The sequence below is a fragment of the Charadrius vociferus genome, unplaced genomic scaffold, assembly GCF_000708025.1.
Source record: "Charadrius vociferus isolate BGI_N301 unplaced genomic scaffold, ASM70802v2 scaffold278, whole genome shotgun sequence".
NCBI classification, from domain to species: domain Eukaryota; kingdom Metazoa; phylum Chordata; class Aves; order Charadriiformes; family Charadriidae; genus Charadrius; species Charadrius vociferus.
The window spans coordinates 1,331,540-1,352,925 of record NW_009649705.1 but is presented as its reverse complement, the minus strand read 5'-3'; the positions used below and the strand labels follow the sequence as shown (position 1 = coordinate 1,352,925).

The 21,386-nt window shown below is 39.0% G+C and overlaps 1 protein-coding gene across 1 annotated transcript in view; it reads left to right on the top strand.

The window, feature by feature from the left end:
• The window catches only part of SGCG (sarcoglycan, gamma (35kDa dystrophin-associated glycoprotein)), a 71,056-nt gene that overhangs the window by 20,329 nt on the left and 29,341 nt on the right, over positions 1-21,386 (top strand). The window contains exons 3-4 of the mRNA XM_009890618.1: positions 31-118; positions 14,108-14,227. Of these exons, the coding sequence (XP_009888920.1) occupies positions 31-118; positions 14,108-14,227 (208 nt within the window). The remainder of the gene's footprint in view (positions 1-30; positions 119-14,107; positions 14,228-21,386) is intronic.

Below are 21,386 nucleotides of genomic sequence, written 5' to 3'. Positions count from 1 at the left end.
GAACCTACTTTTTTTTCCTCCATACTTCAGGACTCATCACTGCTTCTCCAGTCTACTCACAATGTGACTGTGAATGCTCGCAATTCAAATGGGGAAGTCACGGGCCGATTAAATGTGGGTAAGTCTAAGTGATTTTTTCTTGTTCGCTGTTTTGGAAACATTTTAATGAATATTTCCAAGGACCTTGGAAGTTATAAAATGCTAAACACATGATTATTTTTTACTGTTATGATCATATTTGAATAGTCCTGCTGCCACTCAATAAGTACCAATGGTATATTTTCAATTTCTCAGTTAAGCATTAATTCTGTAAATATTTGAAGCGCTTTTTTGTTGCAGTTATGCAGGAAAGATCACTGCGAAAGTTACCATTTTTCTTGTGTAAATATCTATTGATAGTTGCAAATGATTTTCTAAGAAAATGCAACAGGAGAACATGGCTAGGGAGGTCTGTATGTCTGCCTTCATTTCCTAGTATTCCAGAGATTAATGTGTTTAAGCAGATGTCCTAAAAAAACGTGCCAGTTCACAACTCAGAAATGTATGTATTTTACTATATTTGGTAGCAGTAAGATACATTGGTTTCCTGAGTGAAATCAATAGATCTAGATAGATGTAGGTGATAGATCTTGGCAGCAAGAATAAGCAGACCTTACTCTTTAAATCATATTTTTAAGTAAGAATGGCAACAATATGTGTCAGATACAACAGGACTTTTCTTAGTTTTGTTAATATTTTTCAACCTTTACTTGACTTTGAAGAAAAATGTAACAATTTATTAACTTGTTTTTTCTAAGATCCTCATGCATCAAAGCATAAATTCCTACTTATTTAACTGTAAGACTAACCTGATATGCTTAAGTAGTTTACTAGATTGGGACCCAGATGAGCAACTCTTCCATGCTGATGAGACTGTGTAACTTCTGTGACAATTCCTGTTTGAAGAATTATCATAACAATTCATTGAACATTTCACCGGCTTCTCTTTTTTTTTAAAAAAAAAAGCGCAAATAAAAAATATAAGTTATAGCTTATAAGAGCCTTCTGTTCCCCTTAAAAATGTATAATTATACAATTAAGCAATCACAATTTGACCTTTAAATGTTTTCAATTTTTTTTTAATTCAAGCTAATAATTCCTCTTTAAAAAAATGCCCCTAAATATTTAATACATTCATATTTCACATGGTTAATAATTAAGGGTATGAGATGTACAGTACTTCTAGTTTCACATTATTAGTACAATTATTAAACTATTTTTCAGTAATTAACCATATAGTGACCATATGACCAAAAACGTACACATCACATGGTCAAAATTTCTGTGACATGGCTCTGTACTGTTTGGTTCTGTCGGCTCTGTACTGTTTAGCTGACCAGATGTGTATCTGCACTGTGGTCACATGCCCATCCTGCCTGATGAGAAGAAGTTGTCAGGAGCTCCACTGGGAAGGGCAGATCACAGAGCACATCATTGATGACTACACTAACATGTCCAACCTGATCCCTGATGAAGTCTGAGAAACTTATAGGGAAAATCATGTCAGACAGTAGATCAAATGCCTGATGGATTTTTTGACAGGCGGTGTCCAGCCTGTGTGACCTCTTTTAGTGAAGAAAAGATATTTTATTTGTGCCAGTCAATGTCTACAGGTCTTACCTTAGGAAAATGAAGCCTGGCAAAAACAACAAATCTCAGACCCTCCTTTTCCTCCTTCCCCTCCTTTTCCTCCTTCCCCTCCTTTTCCTCCTTCCCCTCCTTTTCCTCCTTCCCCTCCTTTTCCTCCTTCCCCTCCTTTTCCTCCTTCCCCTCCTTTTCCTCCTTCCCCTCCTTTTCCTCCTTCCCCTCCTTTTCCTCCTTCCCCTCCTTTTCCTCCTTCCCCTCCTTTTCCTCCTTCCCCTCCTTTTCCTCCTTCCCCTCCTTTTCCTCCTTCCCCTCCTTTTCCTCCTTCCCCTCCTTTTCCTCCTTCCCCTCCTTTTCCTCCTTCCCCTCCTTTTCCTCCTTCCCCTCCTTTTCCTCCTTCCTCTCCTTTTCCTCCTTCCTCTCCTTTTCCTCCTTCCTCTCCTTTTCCTCCTTCCTCTCCTTCCAAGTCACAACATAGTCTTCTGAGAGCGTTAACAAAAAGTTGTACATAAAGTGAGACGGAATGGGCTGTGTTAAATAAATAAAAAGTTGAAGACACCTGCTCTGTAGGGCTAGAGACATGTAGATTGAAGAAAACTTGTGAACTGAAGACCCGATAGACAGAGAAGGGTCAATACAAGCCCACATTGTACAATGGGGACTGTGGTGTTTAACAGGGAGATTTCTGCTGGATGGGAACTGTCCTGTCAGTAGTGGCCCATTTACAGCAAATACCATACATTTTTAGCATTTTCTCTTCCTATTGGTAGTTTAATTCCGTTTCTTTGCTTTTTGTCACCCAGCTCTTCTGGCCCTATTCCCAGCAATGTGCGGTTGAGCCTTATTGTATCTTATGATCTTGCAGCTTTTTAACCTTTTCCTAAGGGAAGACCCAATACTTGGTGTTGTCCAGACAAAAAGCTGTCTGGCTGTGCAGAGAGGCTGTATCTGGCTCAGGCAATACATGAGGGGACCAGTAGGAAGGAGCAGAGTGTAGACTGTAAGACCTGCATCTCAAATCTTTTAAAAGTGGTCAGTGTATAAATGCAAATCAAATTCCACACTGAAGCAGGAAAAGTTCTGACAGCACTCTGGCTTACTCTGCGAGAACTCCCTAGGTAAGAGGGTGAAATAATGATTCGAGCCTGGGAAAATCAAAACTACATCAAAAGGAAGTGCTAAAGTGCATTTGCAAATTATTTGAAATATTTCACGTTTAAGTAATCTCTTTTGACTGGCAATGCAACTATTGGAATTCATTAATAATTGCTCTCAGGTGCTGTCTGGTGTAGTTGGTGCCATTGTAAATACTAACATGAAATATTGCTAATATCAAATAATACTAATTTTAGACTGATAGAAAAGCATTGAAGGAGCAGTAAAAACTTAATTCTGTAAAGAACTCTATTAATGCCTAAAGATATGGTCAAACAACAGTGACTGGGGTTAAGTTACAGCCTGTTAAAACTAAATGACTGTCTATAAGTAGCTTGATATTTTTAGCCATTGTCCTTAGTCAGTCATAAAATGCATGCATGTTAAGATGATGTTCCTTTATGAGAAGTGCGAAAAATAGGTGTGTGGCTGATTTACTTCATATGCCAAAGTCTTTGCTAAAGAATTAATGCCTTTGATAGTTGCCAACATGCTGGAACTATGTTTTAGTACTCTATTCATCTTATAAATATGAATAGTTGCCATTGTGAAAGAGCTATTTAGGTAAGCTTGGGATCATTCCAAAGATGACAATGTAATGTAGTATCACTCATAAGATCATAACAAAAATATCTTTTAACTCATAGAAGATTGTGATTCAAATGATCTGTTAAAATATTTTAGTTACTAAGAGTGATTTAAATAACCAGTCTTCAATAGAAGTTATTCACGGGAGAGATGTGAAATAAATCTTTACTTGAGGAGCTTCTATGAAATTCCCCACATGAGGATAACAGGCACATATCACTCAACAATGGAAAAGGTTTCCCTCATGAATCATAGCTATACTAAAATGGCACCAAATGCCAGCAACTTCCACCATGAGCGCTGTTAAAGTTTTTACATGCTCCTCAGTTCACCTGCATGACATACCTCTTGCAGGAGTTACATGGACATCATAGCTCTTTATAAATGCTGTAGATCTTGTTGTGTTTTGGACTATGTTCCATAATTATGCTGCTTTCAGAAGCCTCACTGAATGCAAATACATTTAACTGCTTGCCAGCAAAAGAATACTTAGAAAATAATAGGGATTGTAACAAAACCCCAACCAATTCTGTGCTTTACTCTCTTTTGACTTCAATATCCCTCTGGATGACAAAGAAACCCAGATACCCATTTTGTTTGAGTTACCCTTTAAAATCATTCAAAACTCACATATGACCAAAGAAACTCATATTAAACATGTAACATGTTTAATGTAAATGTAACATGTAACATGTAAATAATTAAAAAACCCTATGCTAATTTAAAGCAAAAAAGGAAATGGGACATTTAGTTAAGGGATTATGTGGAAGTGATTGCTTTGGGAATATTTCTGGGAGAAATGGGACTTAAGAGAAGGATGTTGGCCAACAAACAGCAAGGAGGGAATCTAAGCAAGGCACCGATGTGGGAAGTTACAGGATTGAGAGTCAATGGGAATTAATAAAGCCATGGAGGGAGATACCTATAGGCAAGGCAAGGATGTCTACGGAACAGATGGTAACTATTTTCATTAGAATAGCTCCTGTCTTTAAAATCTTGAATAAGATTCAGAAGATGTCATTATTACAGCTTACTCATCCACCTTCAGAACTGAAATATCTGGAACTTTCTTTGATAATCCAAGAAAGCATTTGAAGAAAGCTGCTAACCATCATCTCCAAGATTCTTGTTCTTACCACTTCAAAACCTCCAATCCTAGAATAAAAAAAGACATGTAGCACCTTTGATTTATACCCTAAGCTATAATAAAGCAGCTTCATGTAAAGAATTAGCAATTTTTTTCAATAATGAATGATAAAAAATATATAATATATATAAAAGAAACTTATAGACTATATAGTCAGTTATCAAATACTTCAGAGCAACATTGGTATCAAACAGTAAATGATGCTTCACCTAAGCAAATGTATGCTTACATATCCAGCCTACCAGTAGATGAATATAATACAGTCAGATTTTGCAGTGGTGTTCCAGTGACCAACATTAAGAAAGTGGATGAAGAGCAGCATGTTTCCAACTACCTTTACCGAAAAGCAGGACCAGTTTTTGAAAAGACCTGTTTTCAGGGATCATGTAAGGAGGCTTCAACCTACTGAAGATCTTAAGTTCTGCTTGTAATATGTCTTTTTTGGAAGAAAAAAGCCACAAAGGAAAGAAGCTTCCAAAGTCTTGCAAGGTCTGTGAGAACAGATTCCAGTACAGTGGACTGCTGGTCCTCCTCCTACTTTAATCAAGGAACGGTAACATCAGTAGCTTCAGGTCAGGAGTTCAGTTTAAGCTATTGAAAGCTAGAGGAAATTTATTTAGATAACCATATTATGAAGCTGTTCTGCACTTTGAAACATGAAATCAGCACCACTCAGAAAGGATGGGACTATGGTAAAAGTCAAAATGGTTTATGCAGTCAGAAAACAGAATCACAGTGGAAATTCTGCCTAGAGACTATTTTCATGTCCCATCGCATTAATCTGAGCAGCTGTTACCATGAGAGTATTTGTGCTGTCCCACCCCTCTTTTTCGAACAGGAACAACATTCTGAGGAAACAGATAAGTGTCAGTACCGAATATATTGCTTCAGTAGCATTAATTTCCATCTATAAACTGCTGCTTTCCAATGTCAAATCATTTCTGGTTTTCTTATCAGCATTTTGATATTTCATTTTCAAGTGACAGTATTTTTTCATCAGAGACATAATAGGAAGAAAACAGTGTTAACGAAGCATGATATATGTAAGAACAGTTCTATGGTGTTTTTACAGGGAAAACCCTGAAGCCAGTTTCATAAACTTGACTTAATTAATGACATTGTAAAATCATTTAGCTTTTCCTTCTTTATTTTTCCCAGAAGGCTTTCATTAAAAACTCCATTTTTGTCCAAATAAGTTCTTTCTTATCTTTAAGATAAAAGCCAGAACATATTTCTTGAAGATCTTTGTACTGCAGGAAGATGATTATTTGCACAACTTTAATTGCTGTCCAGCTGGGTTATAAGAAGGAAGGATACAACATAGTAGTAATTACTAGAAAGATAAATTGGAAACTTCATTGAAGTGTTTTTGAGGTGATTAAGTTTTCCTATGATGAAGAACTTACAATATTTGTTCCAAGGGGATTAAAGTAGGGATTTTTACTTCCAGAAGTATAAAAATTTTAGCTACCAATGAATCTGATCATATCAAGACATACATGCTAGTTTTATTTAAAAGTAAAATTTAGTTGACTCAGATCAGGCAAAATTTAGAGAAAGACAGGTGGCTGCTAAAACATCCTACAGACTTTATCCGATCCTCTTTTGTAATCTCCTGTTTTAATTCATGGCAGATGTGTTTCTGTTCTATATTAAATTCATGTGCTATTAGTCTTTTGTTAGACCCTTGTGTTTTTAAATGGACATAATGTTAAAAAGAATTAAAACAAATATCAGAAAAAGTAAGTAGTAATCAATATATATTTAAATTAAAGCTAGCTAAGCATGTTGCCATGAAAACTTATTTATTAAAAAGGTAATATAGTCATTACAGCTACAGTTTAATATTTAGACTCGAATGAACAGTATCCTCTTCTGCAAAAAAATACCATTGATATCTATGTACCATGTATAGTAAGGTGCTTATCGTAGCAAGATTTATACACCCTATCCCCAAGTATATGGTAATCTTTATGAAGAAATGTGTGATAATTTTCAGGGTCAGCAATGCTGACTTAAGGCAGAGTTTAAACATCCTTTGGAAGTTAATCAGGTAGTTATGCACGTTGCCAGCTTGCTTAAATATACCAGCATCACCGTTAAGGGGAAATTTAACATGGCCAAGGGAATTTGAATCCTACATTGTCATTTCTCTTTTAACTGTGTCTAGAAGAAGCGAAAAACAATATGCATATAAGTCTACAGAGCATAGCCCTGGAAAAATGGCTAAAGTTTGGGAAATACTTTTTTTGTTTGGAAAAAGAACTGGGTAGTGGATACCTATCTCTCATCAGAGAGCAATTACTCATCTGAGTAGCCCCATTCTCTTTATTGCGATGGGAGTAATGAACTCAAAATAAGTGGGGAAAAAGGGGGAATTATTAAATAAATTATAACCTTCTGACTTTCATACTCTTCAGTAAATTTGCAATCCCAAACAACATCTTTTGGGTCATATGGTATAGTAAGCATTAACATAGCTCATTGGATGATAATTTGAAGATAATAGTTATTACTAAAGGTGAGGACAGTTCCTGTACTTCTTTCCCTCAAAGTAATAAGAAGATTGAATTATTGGCATGGGTTAAAGCTAGATGAATTTGTAAAGGTTAGCTTAAAATAGCTGAAATTTATTGTGACTATAATCTATTATAGAATTTGGATAATTAAGTATGTCTAAAATCTCCCGATGGCAGTTAGTGGCCATAATCTATTATAGAATTTGGATAATTATGTCTAAAAACTCCTGATGGCAGTTAGTGGCCAAAAAAAGGAGCTAGATCCCTGTCTTTTTGCAGCAGGTCTGCAAAAGAAGACACATTCCTTCTCATGGTGGACTACTTGAACATGTATCTGCAGTGTACCCTTGTGGTAATGAGAGCTAATAGCATACTGGGATGCACTACTACACCCCTGGGAGACCGCATCACACAATACTTTGTTAAGCCTCCTGCAGCAGGACAGAGCAATGAGCAAGCTGGGGAGACTCCCACAAGGACTCATGAAGGTGGTCAGGGAGTGGGCGCACGTGAAGTATAAGAAGCTGAAGAAGTTGGGTTTGTTTAACCTGCAGAAAAGAAGGCTTAAAGGGGGCTTTTGCCTGCTTCTAGGAGGGCTAGAGACGAGGTGAAGCCAGGCTCTTCTCAGAGGTACACAGTGATAAGACAGCAAAAGGGAGAGAGGCAATAGTCATAGGTTGCGGTGAGACAAATTGCAACTGGATAGAAGAGGGGAAAAATATCACTGTTCAAACAGTTAACCATGGGAACCAGTTACCCAGGGAGGCTGTTGACTCCTGCCTCAGAGTTATTAAAGTACCACCTGGACAAGACCATGAGCACCTTCATCTGACTTCTAACCAAGCTGATGCCGCTGTGAGTAGGAGGTGGGACTAGGGGACCTTCAGAGGTGCCCTCTGACTTGCATTCTTCTGTGATTCCATCTTGCCTGGTCTTAAGTTGACACTTTGGAAGGGCTTAGGTCGCTTGCGGACCCCAGGTCATACCTTCTAGCCCAATATGTAGAAGTCTTAGATGCTTTAGAGCATCTAAGATAAGCTGAAGGCCAGGCAGGAAACAACGAGGTACATGTAATAGCACTAGACAGCTATGCTTAGGCAACTGCATCATGCCCCATGTGTTTAATCAGTCCTCTCACATTGTCCTCTGCCCAGATCCAGTAAGCATGCATAGAATACTCCCGAAACACAGTGCTGGAGTTGCCCTTATGAAAATACACTCATGGCTTTCTTTAAAATAATAATAAAAAAAAAAAATCAGACTAAGAAGAATTATCCACTATACAGAAAATAGAGTGGTTAAGGATGAGGGACTCAGATCAGCTGTCCTCTCTGCATACAGGGTTTCAAATTATCATGCCTAATCTCCTTTAGTACTTTCCTTTTCACCTTACCTGTCTGAGGACTGTGTGTTTCACCCTTTCCTATTCAAGTTATTCATCATGTAACAAATTCTGGATTCACTAGGCCTGAGAGAAGAAGTGACACCATAGCCTTTTGGTCAAGTCACTGTGTGAGAAACATGATCTCCGATTCCTGCCATGGCTTCTACATGCAATAATCCATTTTACAATTAAGTATTTAATGGGGTTTTGTTTGTTTGTTTGTTTTTATATTTAAATAGCGTGTTTTATAAGAAGAATGCCTGGAGGATAAAGACATTTAGTTACCTAAATCACTCTGAGAGGGGAAAGTACTAGCACCTAAATACCTAATACTGGGTTGAGTTGCCAGTGTCTGCATGATCAGTGTCTGCAATGATAATTTAGAACCATTTTTTCAAAGATCTCTAGATTTGTGTTCAACCTTCGAGAACAGCAAAGCATAAGAAGTGCTGACAGTAAGGCAACCTTACTTTTGTCTGAGAGGGCATAATTGTTGCATCCATTATATAAAAGGACAACTGAGAGAAAAAATAGGAGACAGGAGAAGCAAGTGTGCTATTAATATTTTGGAGATTTTTTAAAGGTGTTGAGAGGTATAGGATATGGACATAAAATATATATATGCAGTACGCTGCACATTCTCTGTAATAATGCATTTGTTCTAATAAAAGACTGGCAAATACTTTCATACTATTCCGTATGAAAATGTGACTAATTTTATGTTTCTGAGAGTAATGGCTTTACATTTATTGGTATTGTATTACTTATGGAACTAGAACTGAATCTGTAGGAGTATTACATTTTTAATACACTTTTAATGAGATCTTATTTTAAGTAAGGTGCTCTAATATAATAAAAATTAACTAAAAAATGAAATTGCATAGCAATACCCCAGAGCACTCAAGATTTTGGCTTATATTCAACACTTCAATAATACTAGGTGGTAGGAGAAGAATGAAGCATACAGAGTGGGTGACAGCCATAGGTTATCAAAAATTATGGATAGCAGACGAGACTAAGAAAAGAAAAGATCTGAAATCAAATAACTTCTGTGTTGGAAAGCCTTTTCTTCTGAAAGATCTAAAGACACACTAAAAGTGCTTAATACTTGACAGAACTAACTGGATTTGAAGAGTTTGCTTATGTTACCCACTTCATTGACGTTAAGTCTTTGTGGATATGTATTTTGTCGCAGGCCCTATTCTTTGCCTTCTCGTCCTTCTACATTTGTATTGGCCTGGAAAACAAAGGTTGGGTAGCAGCAGAAGAGAATTAATTGAAATCCTTTTCCACTGAAATGGACTCACAAAACAAAAGACTTTTCACTGGAAAACCACCTAGGGGAGTCAACAGTGAGGTGGAGAAGCAAAAAGGAAGGGTGCTTAGCAGTGTGCTCCTTTTCAGGCAATAGGTCAATTGGTTTTGGAATAATTTTTCATCATTTAAACTGTCATCCTCAGTGTCAAGAGGTATGTGATGTGATGATCACATACAAGGTCAATGTCAGAACTGCACGTGTTAAAGGAGGAGGTGTAAAGAAACAACAAGCAATTATTGTTCAGCCTGATTAGCAAGGATAACCAATCAACCTGGGAATTCCTGTGATCCTTCGGGTAGCAATGGGAAAACAGTGCAATTAGTCATGTTACATTTTTAACTGTAGGATTTTATCAACAAGTATGATTATATAGTATTAGTTGACTTACATGTAGTTAAATACTAGGATTGTAGACAAAATAAATTGAGTAATTGGGAGATAAAGTTTCAGATACTGAATTTGGCTGCTGTTTATGAGCTGAAAATGAATCTTACTGGGATCACAATACAATTACTGTTATTGCAATGTAGCTAGTGCATGTGTATTGTGAAATACAACTAAGAGAAACCAACGGCTACTTTTGGTTACATAAATTTATTCCCATTTCTTTAAAAGCCTATTTTCACTTTTTGAAATTTGTTCTGCATATACTGAGGTGTCTCATCTCTAGCATAAATAAAACATATGCTTGAATTTGGTTTACCTTAGCATTACCTCTAAAGATTTAAAATGCGTCATTTATTATACATACCATTCTTTGATAATGAGGATTATCTATTGCACAGTCTTTGTCCCATTTGACTGGGGCATTCATATTGAGAAAACTACAGACCTAAAGATTCTTGTTAAAGATTTATTCAAGTGTGCAAGGACCAGGATCAAACAGGAGAGAAATCTGGATGCCAACCCAGCATGGGCAAGGCCATGAGTTGTAGTTTCAAAGAGCCACCAGTTAAGACTCCTTTGGGAAGTATATAATGCACAGTGAGTGCTCGCAGTGCTTATAGTATTTTTTTCTTATTTAATGGCTAGCTTTAAAGTGTGATGGTTGTAGTTCACAATGCACCCATCTTAGATCCTGCCTAACTCCCCTGCCCCTCTGCATGCTTAAATTCTATGTTTAGGATGCTCAGGAAAAAAGTTAATAGCAGTAGGCACCAAACTTTTCTTAAACAGTAGAAATCCCTAAATACCTTAATGCATCTCTCAGTGCATGACCAGAAACATCTAAAGTAGGAAAGTATTTAGCAGGTAGGAATAGACTACATCTACAATGGCAACCAAACCAGGCCAGGACCCACAGTCTGCCCCAGGGGCAGATGGCACAGCACAACTCTCATTATACAGATAAGCCCACTTCCCTGCAGAGCTGGAGAGCTTCATCCATCTGTCTGTGGGGAGCAGCTCCTGACCAGGCATTGTCTGGGAGGTCGCTGTGTGGCACACGTTGAGACGGTGCCAAGGAGCATGCTGCCAGATTAACAGAAGTTGGCAGTGCTTGTGTCTCCTCTGCCTTGACTTTCTCTAATTTATTGGTATAGATGTATTCACTTACTGCTCAGCCAGGATGAGCACTTCTCTACAAATCCTGTTAAACCTCTTGTTCTTCTATCTAAGGAGATTTTTTTTCTGGTTTTCCCCTATCTAATTATTTTAGGGTAGGAGTCTCTCAAATTCTTCTGTTAAAGCTTTTCTGCATTGCTTGGAATAATGAGATATTGAGTGGAAGAAAAGAGGAGAGCCCAAGAATGGGCTTATGTGGGCTGATGTTAAAAACAATTAGCTGGGAGTGGAAAGGCTGAATCTCAGCCATGTTCTGATCGCTCCCAGAATGGGGTCAGCGCATACATGGACTGGTTTAATTAAACTGGTATATATTGCATCTCCAGTTGTATCAGTATATTCTGTATGTATACTGGGCCTGAAATTTGCATTAGAGAGGACAACTGAGAAAGTCAGTCTGCACAATATGTGTTTGTCTACTTTGGTTAGGTAAGAGAAAAAGAATTCGGTCCAAGGTATATAAATGGTATTTAGTGTGTATATATTAATCCTAAATTCAACCAGTTAAAGCAGCTCCTATATCTTATAGCTGTTTTCTTTTGTCATGTCTCTGTGAAATAACCTACATTCCATAACAATCCAATTAACAAAAACCTGTCAATACGCAGATGTACAAATTAAATTAATCGATTCATGCTGTTTGAGGTAGTTCTTTTTTTTTTCCTCACTATGAGAAACATGAAAAATCTTTCTTTGACAAGATTGCTTGTAAAACAGATTCAGCAAATTAACAAATTGAGAAGATAAGTGTACTCCTAGATGAGATCATGTTAGGCCTGGTGCAAATCATGCCACGCTTCTCCAGTTCTTTTAAATCCATTGTTTTTTCCAGTGCTTTATAATCAATGAATGCTTCTGTGTCCACCAAGCTCACTGCCTGTGTACCAGGGAAAGCAGTAGATGGCATTCCCTCTAAACATACAGTATTTCAGCATATTAAAGTATTTTTCTGTGATCATGTGTAAATAATTAGCAATGATCTAGAAATTAACAGTATATATTTCTGAGTTGTCTTTTAGAGGCATTGATGCATATTGTTTGCACAAATACACTTACAGCAGTTTCTAAATGTTATTTTGAAGATTACCCGGCTATAAAACCTCACGGCTTAGAACTGAGTCTGTGGAAGTTCTTGGGCACCTACTTTACTTTAAAGTACATATACCTAAAATGTAAATCTTCAGGATCCTCACTCAGTTATTAATTCTTTTAGTCAATAAATATTCTATGGGTATATAAAAATATTTGCTTCCGGCATGCCAGACCTACTAAAATATTGACAGCACTGAAAAGAAATCTTTACTGCTGCTGGGCAGAAATAAGAACACTAAAACATCTTAACCAAGATTTTCTAGGAAAGCACTGGTAGGAATCCATCCTTGCTTCACTTACCCAGAACTGCTTCTTTTGCTTTAAAAAAAAAAAGGCTGTTTAACACCTCACTGAACGAAGATATTTTCTGAGCTCACTTTTGCAATACACTTCTCAGAAATAAAGGCATGTGCTTTGGAGAAGCTTTAAAGAAGAGCCAAATTAAGATCGGTGAGGCAGTGCCTGGGTGCACATATCCGACAGAGTATAATGTCCTGCGGAGTTTAGCCCTCTCTCCTGATCATTCTCAAGTAGAATCAGTATTGGGTTTTATGGCTGAGTTTAGGATTTCCTGGCCTCCGTAACCCTTTCCATGCTTGGTGAGCAATGAGAAGCTATAGTTTGCACCTGCTGAGTGAAGCAATGATCAATTTGTATAGGACCCTATAGTATGCATCTCTCGCATCAGCTACCGTGCAGATTTTACAAAATACCTGAATGTATTTCTTAGCAGGATAAATCATCCGTCACTTAATGCCATTTTAATGTAACAAAAATTCCTATTTCCTTTAAGAATTACTGCCTGGAAGATATTTAACATGTATGGGAGTAGGCATGGTAAGACTTACGGGGGAAGAAGCAGCTCAGTGCCTCTCGGTCCTGTGGATGGTCTGTGAATTACCTTTATTAAAATGTGCAGAAAAGGAGTCTTCACTGCTTTGACTATTCTCTGCAATTTTAATTCCGAACGTAGATTTAGATGATTTCTATGAAGTAGACATTCAAACTTATGTGATGCAAATTTTTAATTGATCAGGTGGTTAGAAAGGGGAATATTAAGGGTTTGGTTTCTATCAGCTTACCAAGCCAATACGTAAAGACTCCTTTACACACTATTACTTTAATTTTTGGAGTACCAGATCCAATTGCGAGTACTCTCGCAGCTTTTTGAAACTCTTCTAAGAACCTGATCAGTAACATTTTTTAGATATATGGAGCTAAACTGGCATTTGTTATGAAGAGCTGAGGGTCCTGCCCTTACACAGGATGTTTGTAATTTTAAAGAATTCGAGCCTCCCTAATCAAAAGGGATGATGCTGCTGCAAAGACTTTGATAATTAGTTTCTATTCTTTAAAAAAAAAAAAAAAAAAAGATGATAGACTCATACTGATCAAAGAATCTTAGCAGTTTCAACACCAAGAACACGAATGTTTGCCTTGATCAATTTGTGAGGGTTTTCCTAAATTCCCTGGGAACCCAACTTGAAAGCATGACTCCAGGCACAGTTTTGAACAACAAATTAGATCGTGTAAATAGACTCATCCAATTTCAGTACTTACAGGGCCACTATCCTTAGAATAGCTGGGGGCTTCATGATCCTTAATGTACTTAAACAAGTCACTAAATTATTAAGACCACAATTCAAATTATTAGCAATTTATACAGAAAGTTGAAGAAAGCTGATGTAATTATTCCATTATTCTGTTGTACTTTGCAGGTCCTAAAATGGTAGAATTCCACGGTCAGCAATTTCAGATCAACTCAAAGGACGGCAAGCCACTTTTTACAGTGGATGAAAATGAGGTGGTAATTGGCACAGATAAACTTCGAGTCACAGGTTTGTAATAGTTTTAAGAAATGCCCAAATAATAACCACAAGAAAAGCACAATAAAAACGGCATTTTTAAATACGTCATTGTGTGTGAACACAAGTTCTGTTTTTTAGGAAATAGAAATCTGAAGATATCCTGACCTTTTTCAATAAATAACCATTAAGAACTTTTAACAGCAAAATAATAATATGTATATATAAATATGTATATGTGGCTGTATGCACGTATTTTTATTTTAAAGCCATTACTGATTGGAACTGGACTGGTGCATTTTTTTCTGAATTATTTAACATTTGCAGTGTTAACTGAGGCTGAAAAAATTTGAGATATTCCAGTTTGTGTTCTATTGAGTTTTTATTTGTGGAAACCTTTTAGACTCTGATATTTTCATTTTCATATCTTTCAAAGTATTTCTGCACTGTGTGTAGCACATATGTCACAGGATGGTATTTGTAGTATATTTAAAATGTCATCTGTCAAAAAACAAGTTTGTCTTAGGCTATTTCTGCAACTCACGAAAGTACTCATTTACAAAGTAAGATGTCAAAGTTATCACATGAAAAGCTATTTCCTTTCGTATGACCTGATAAAGTCAACCTTCATTTTCCAGGTGTAAGGCTGCATTAAAACAGGTACATCAAGGTGTGATTTCTCTTTAACCTGAAGAATCCATCAAAGGAAATACTGAAATTATCCTATAACTTGTTTTCAATTACATTTTTAATATTTTTTTACCTGATTGCAACTGTGGTGGGTTGACCCTGGCTGGACGCCAGGTGCCCATCAAGCTGCTCTGTCGCTCCCCTGCTCAACTGGGCAGGGGAGGGAAAATATAATGAAAGGCTTGTGCATGGAGATAAGGACAGGGAGATCACTCAGCAATTACCGTCATGGGCAAAATAGTCTCAGCTTGGGGAAATTAGTTTAATTTATTACCAGTCAAAATCAGAGTAGGATAATGAGAAATAAAAACTTAAAACACCTTCCCCCCACCCCTCCCTTCTTCACAGGCTCAACTTCACTCATAATTTCTCTACCTCCTTTCCCTGACTGGTGCAGGGAGACGGGGAATGGGGGTTGTGGTCAGTTCATCACACATTGTCTCTGCCGCTCCTTCCTCCAGCATGGGTCCTTCCCCAAGGCTGCAGATCTTCATGAACTGCTCCAGCATGGGTCCCTTCCATGGGGTTCAGTCCTTCAGGAACAGACTGTTCCGGTGTGGGTCCCCCATGGGGTCACAAGTCCTGAGAGCAAAACTGCTCCAGCATGGGCTCCTCTCTCTCCACAGATCCACAGGTCCTGCCAGGAGCCTGCTCCAGCACAGGCTCTCCACAGGGTCACAGCCTCCTTTGGGCACATCCACCTGCTCCAATGTGGTTTCCTCCACGGGCTGCAGGTGGATATCTGCTCTACCGTGGACCTCCATGGGCTGCGGGGAACAGCCTGCCTCACCATGGTCTTCACCATGGGCTACAGGGGAATGGCTGTGACACCTGGAGCACCTCCTCCCCCTCCTTCTTCACTGACATTGGTGTCTGCCTAGTTGTTTCTCTCACATATTCTCACTCCTCTCTTTGGCTGCAGTTGCCTGGGTTTTTCCCCCCCCTTAACTCTGTTATCCCAGAGGCGCTACCACCATCACTGATAAGCTCAGCCTTGGCCAGTGGTGGGTCCGTCTTGGAGCCAGCTGGCATTGGCTCTCTTGGACACGGGAGAAGCTTCTGGCGTCTTCTCTCAGAAGCTTCTGGCGTCTTCTCTCCTCTCAGAACCCTGTAGCCCCGCCTGCTACCAAAACCTTGACACGCAAACCCAATACAGCAACTATCATGTTTAACTTTTGATAATTATTGGTCCTCTGAAATCTTGAGGTCTTAATTTGAATGGATATATTAATATTTTTTCACTGTGCAAAACTACAAATGTAGTAGTAACTATACAATTAGTGTCTCAAAGACAAAGTTAAGTTGTAATAAATGTGTTAATAAAATTTGTTTACGCCTGAGGGTTTTATCTTAAGTTTTTTTACTTTTTAACCTAATTGAAATTACAACTTTGTTTAAGAAGGAAGCCATATCAAATAATTATTGTTTGCCCAAGGGATGCTAAACTTTAATAGAAAAGCATGTTTAACAAAGATATGAAAAACTGCATAATTGTTAACTGATTTGGAAAAGGTCTATCTCTGCTCAAAGTAAGTAAAAATCATTCATACACGAGTTGAAATTGTTATGCTAAAACATGTATTCTGACTTGTCCAATATTAATCTTTACACTGCAAGGATCATTGTTTACTTTAGCAGATATTGTAGAAAGATTCATTGCCTGTTTCTTTTTTACACTGGAGTACAATTCAAAAGCAAATCCATTAAAGTCAGTGCGGTTAGTTCAGTGGAAAATTATATAAGTGAGAGGAGATTCATGCCTACTTTGCTTAAAATTAATTTATTAAAGTTGTGATTTAAATGATACTATTAGCATGAAGGATAAATTAGTAATACTTTGCATACGGAGATAATTTTTTAAACATTTTAGATAGAGAAGAAGATCAATGTGAAATAAATTTTGAAAAGTTCATACCATAAGAAAGAGACTATCTTAGGCTTAAAATACACAAAGAACATTTTGCAGTTTTTTATGTACAATATAGTGAACTATTTGATTTTACTTCTTCTTATGTGAATTATGAAAAGTTCAGTAACAATTTGTAAGAAACCTGACAGTTTTCAACCAAAATATAATATGACAAAGTGCAAACATCTGTGATTTATGGTATTTCAGGAAAAATGAAAAAGTCTAAGAACAAGCTAATCCAACCCAACACCTCAGGAATTGTCATTTTTCAACAATTTGGTATGTTTGACCTCATACTATTGCAGTTCAGGCATTTTTTGGCCCATGTGGTAGAATAAAATTGAGGCAGACCCTTTCTCTGTTCTCCTAAGAAGAGCAAATGCCTGGGGAAAGCCGTGATCAGCAAAGCATCTCAGATACCCCACAGGGTCGCAGATTGGTCTAGATGCCCATGTTCAGACAACTGAGTTGAACCCCTTGTCAACACAGTCAATGCAGCCTACAGCATGATTCATTTCACCTTGAAGACACCTAGTCATGGCTGACCAAATGCGATTATCTCCTTTGGGATGAGCTCAATGGCTCGCTCAGCTCCCTTGAATATAGTGGCTGAGTTCACACACTTAAACATAAGCATCCAGCAGTGTTTGAAACACCTTAGGGAATATGAGACACCACATGGTATCACTGTACCTACAGGAGATGCTTCTTTGATCGTGGCAGCTGGAGGCCAGGCAGGATGTACTAGGGTATTTTAGATGATAGTAGGGACATATGATTAGGCAACGAAGTTCTGCTTCTAGCTCATCTGTGACACCTACATCATAGACCACATGGTATCACTGTACCTACAGGAGACACTTCTTTGATCATGGCAGCTGGAGGCCAAGCAGGATGTACTAGGGTATTATAGATGATAGTAGGGACATATGATTGGGCAACGAAGTTCTGCTCCTAACTCATCTGTGACACGTACATCACAGACACTTACAGAATCACAGAATCACAGAATGGTTAGGGTTGGAAGGGACCTCTGGAGATCATCTAGTCCAACCCCCCTGCCAGAGCAGGGTCACCTACAGCACGTTGCACAGGACAGCGTCCAGGCGGATTTTGAATGTCTCCAGAGTGGGAGACTCCACCACCTCTCTGGGCAGCCTGTTCCAGTGCTCCACTACCCTCAAAGTAAAGAAGTTCCTTCTCATGTTAAGATGGAACTTCCTATGTTCAAGTTTATGCCCATTACCCCTCGTCCTATCACTGGGCACCACTGAAAAAAGACTACTCCCATCCCCCTGGCATCCTCCCATTAAGTATTTGTATGTATTAATAAGATCCCCCCTCAATCTTCTTTTCTCTAGACTAAAGAGACCCAAGTCCCTCAGCCTTTCCTCATAAGAAAGGTGCTCCAGTCCCCTAATCATCTTTGTTGCCCTTTGCTGGACCCTCTCCAGCAGATCCCTGTCGTTCTTGAACTGGGGAGCTCAGAACTGGACGCAGTACTCCAGATGCGGCCTCACCAGGGCAGAGTAGAGGGGGAGGATGACCTCCCTCGACCTGCTGGCCACACTCTTCTTGATGCACCCCAGGATGCCATTCGCCTTCTTGGCCGCCAGGGCACATTGCTGGCTCATGGTCATCCTGTTGTCCACCAGGACTCCCAGGTCCCTCTCCACAGAGCTGCTCTCCAGGAGGTCAGCCCCCAACCTGTACTGGTGCATGGGGTTATTCCTCCCCAGGTGCAGTACCCTACACTTACCCTTGTTGAACTTCATAAGGTTTCTTTCTGCCCAACTCTCCAGCCTGGCGAGGTCACGCTGTAAGGCAGCACAGCCTTCTGGCGTGTCAGCCACTCCTCCCAGTTTTGTGTCATCAGCAAACTTGCTGATGGTACACTCTATCCCTTCATCCAGATCATTGATGAATATGTTGAACAAAACTGGGCCCAGTACTGACCCCTGAGGGACACCACTTGTTACTAACCTCCAACTAGACTCTGCGCCACTAACCACAACCCTCTGAGCTCTATCTGTAAGCCAGTTCTCAATCCACCTCACTGTCCATTCATCTAAGCCACACTTCCTAAGCTTTCCTGTGAGGATGATGTGGGAGACAGTGTCGAAAGCCTTGCCAAAGTCAAGGTAGACAACATCCACTGCCCTCCCCTCATCCACCCATCTAGTTACTTTGTCATAGAAGGCTATCAGATTAGTCAGACATGACTTCCCCTTGGTGAATCCATGTTGACTACTTCTGATAATCTTCTTTTCATCCAGGTGCTTTGAGATGACTCCCAGAACAAGCTGCTCCATCATCTTCCCAGGGATGGAGGTGAGGCTGACCGGCCTGTAGTTTCCCGGGTCATCCTTCCTGCCCTTTTTGAAGACTGGAGTGACATTGGCTATCCTCCAGTCCTCAGGCACCTCACCTGTCCTCCAGGACCTTTCAAAGATAATGGAGAGAGGCCCAGCAATGACTTCCCCCAGCTCCCTCAGCACCCGAGGGTGCATCCCATCAGGCCCCATGGATTTATGTATATCCAATTTATCTAACTGATCTTTAACGTGCTCCTTGTCAACCAAGGGATAGTCTTGTTTCCCCCAGACTTTCTCTGTTACCTGCAAAGTCGGGGTCTCACAAGGACTGGCCCGAACAGTGAAGACAGAAGCAAAGAAGGCATTTAGCAACTCCGCCTTCTCTGCATCATCCGTCACCACAGCACCTGTCTCATTCAACAACGGGCCCACATTGTCCCTAGTTTTCCTTTTGTCTCCTATATACTTAAAGAAACCCTTCCTGTGACATCCCTCGCCAGGTTCAATTCCAAGGCTGCCTTGGCTTTCCTTGTTTCCTCCCTGCATACCCTGACAGCATTCTTGTATTCCTCCCAAGCAGTCAGCCCCTTCTTCCACCTATTGTAAACTCCCTTCTTCCACCTGAGCCTTTTCAGAAGGTCCCTGCTCAGCCATGCAGGTCTCCTTCTCCCCTTGCCCGATTTCTTTCTCTTTGGGATGCACTGATCCTGAGCTTGGAGGAGGTGATGCTTAAATAGCAGCCAGCTCTCTAGAGCCCCCTTACCCTCTAGAGCCCTTTCCCATGGGATTTGCCCAAGCAAATTAAATTTAATTGTATGAAACTTAAATTTAATTGTATGAAACTGAAGTTCAACTTAACCCTTCATGACAATTAATGCTACCTGAAGGACCATGTACTCCAGTTACATCCTCTCTAATAATTATTTCAGTAATGACCTGCATCTTTTGCAGACATTTATTATGATGCTACAGAGGTATTGAACATCAGCATTTTCTTCTGGTAGAGTTTTATACATTCAGTTGGCAATGGTGACAGTCAAACCCACCTTGTAACTATGTATTGACTGGCAAAGAGCCGATTGCTTTATAACTAACAATATTGCCATGGAAGAAGGAGTGAAGTCACAGCACTGTCTGGAAACAAAGTTCTGCACAAATGACTAGAGTCCATGGCCATAGGAGTCCTGTTTGTCCACTCCCTTGCCTACTCTGCAAACTTGCCAACTAGAAGGCTGTCCATAGAAGAGAGAAAATAGGCTCAAGTAAATAATATCATATACAAAAGAAAAATAGTTAACATTCACCATTTATAAAATTATCAACTACTGCACAAAAAAAACCCCTTTTTACCAAGTAGAAATAATAATTTATAGATCATGACTGTTGTTTCGGGTAATATTTTGGTGATTAATAGATAAGAAATTAATAGAAGGCAGTTGCTTACCCTCCACTCTTCTTGAAGAAAAGCTGGCAAGACAGAGGGGATCAGTACCTTTAGGGAGAAGCATATTATATCACTCTTTCTCCAGTTTACTACTTGTCCTCCTGCTTGCTTGTCTTTCATAATCTCTTAAAGTATTTGCTGAGTATTGTCGGTGGTTTTCTAGTGCTCTGTTCCATGGGAAGGTTTTTTCAGTTTGAGTACCTAATGCTGAAGTGCAATGTGAAGATGTGTGTTTAATTTAAACACTTCTGCTCAGAAGGTAAGTCAAGTAGGAAACAATTTGAGGATATGAATAAACACTCTGTTAGACTTTGAAGAGGCAGATAGTCCTCGCTTGATAGCGGGGGGGGTGTGTTAATGAAACTTGCTGACTTCAGTCCTCTCATTAAGAAAATTAAAATCTTGATCTTGCGCATTTTAGGATTAAATTATGTTATATTTGTAAGCAGTATTATGTAGAAGAGTAAATGTAGTAATATTCATATCGTAATTAATGTTATTTATTTACAGTTTAAAAGTAGGTAATGAAGACAAGAAATCAATTCAGGGCCGTTTTCCAAAAAAATTTGTCTGGAGATTTTTATTTTTTTTTAGTGTCATATTGTTCAAACTTAATGCTGTTTGATGAAGAAATTTTTCTCACAGGAAGGCAAGGTTGCTTGTTGAGAGGTGACAGCTCTAGAGTACGTGAATAAGCCTTGTCATTCCCTCTTACACCACCACCCCCACCATGCTACCATTAACAGTAATGTTTCCAGTTGGCGTTCTTCCATTAGCCCCTGTTTCTGTGCAAGCGATACTATCTCGGCCACCACTGAGCTGTCTTTCAGAGCA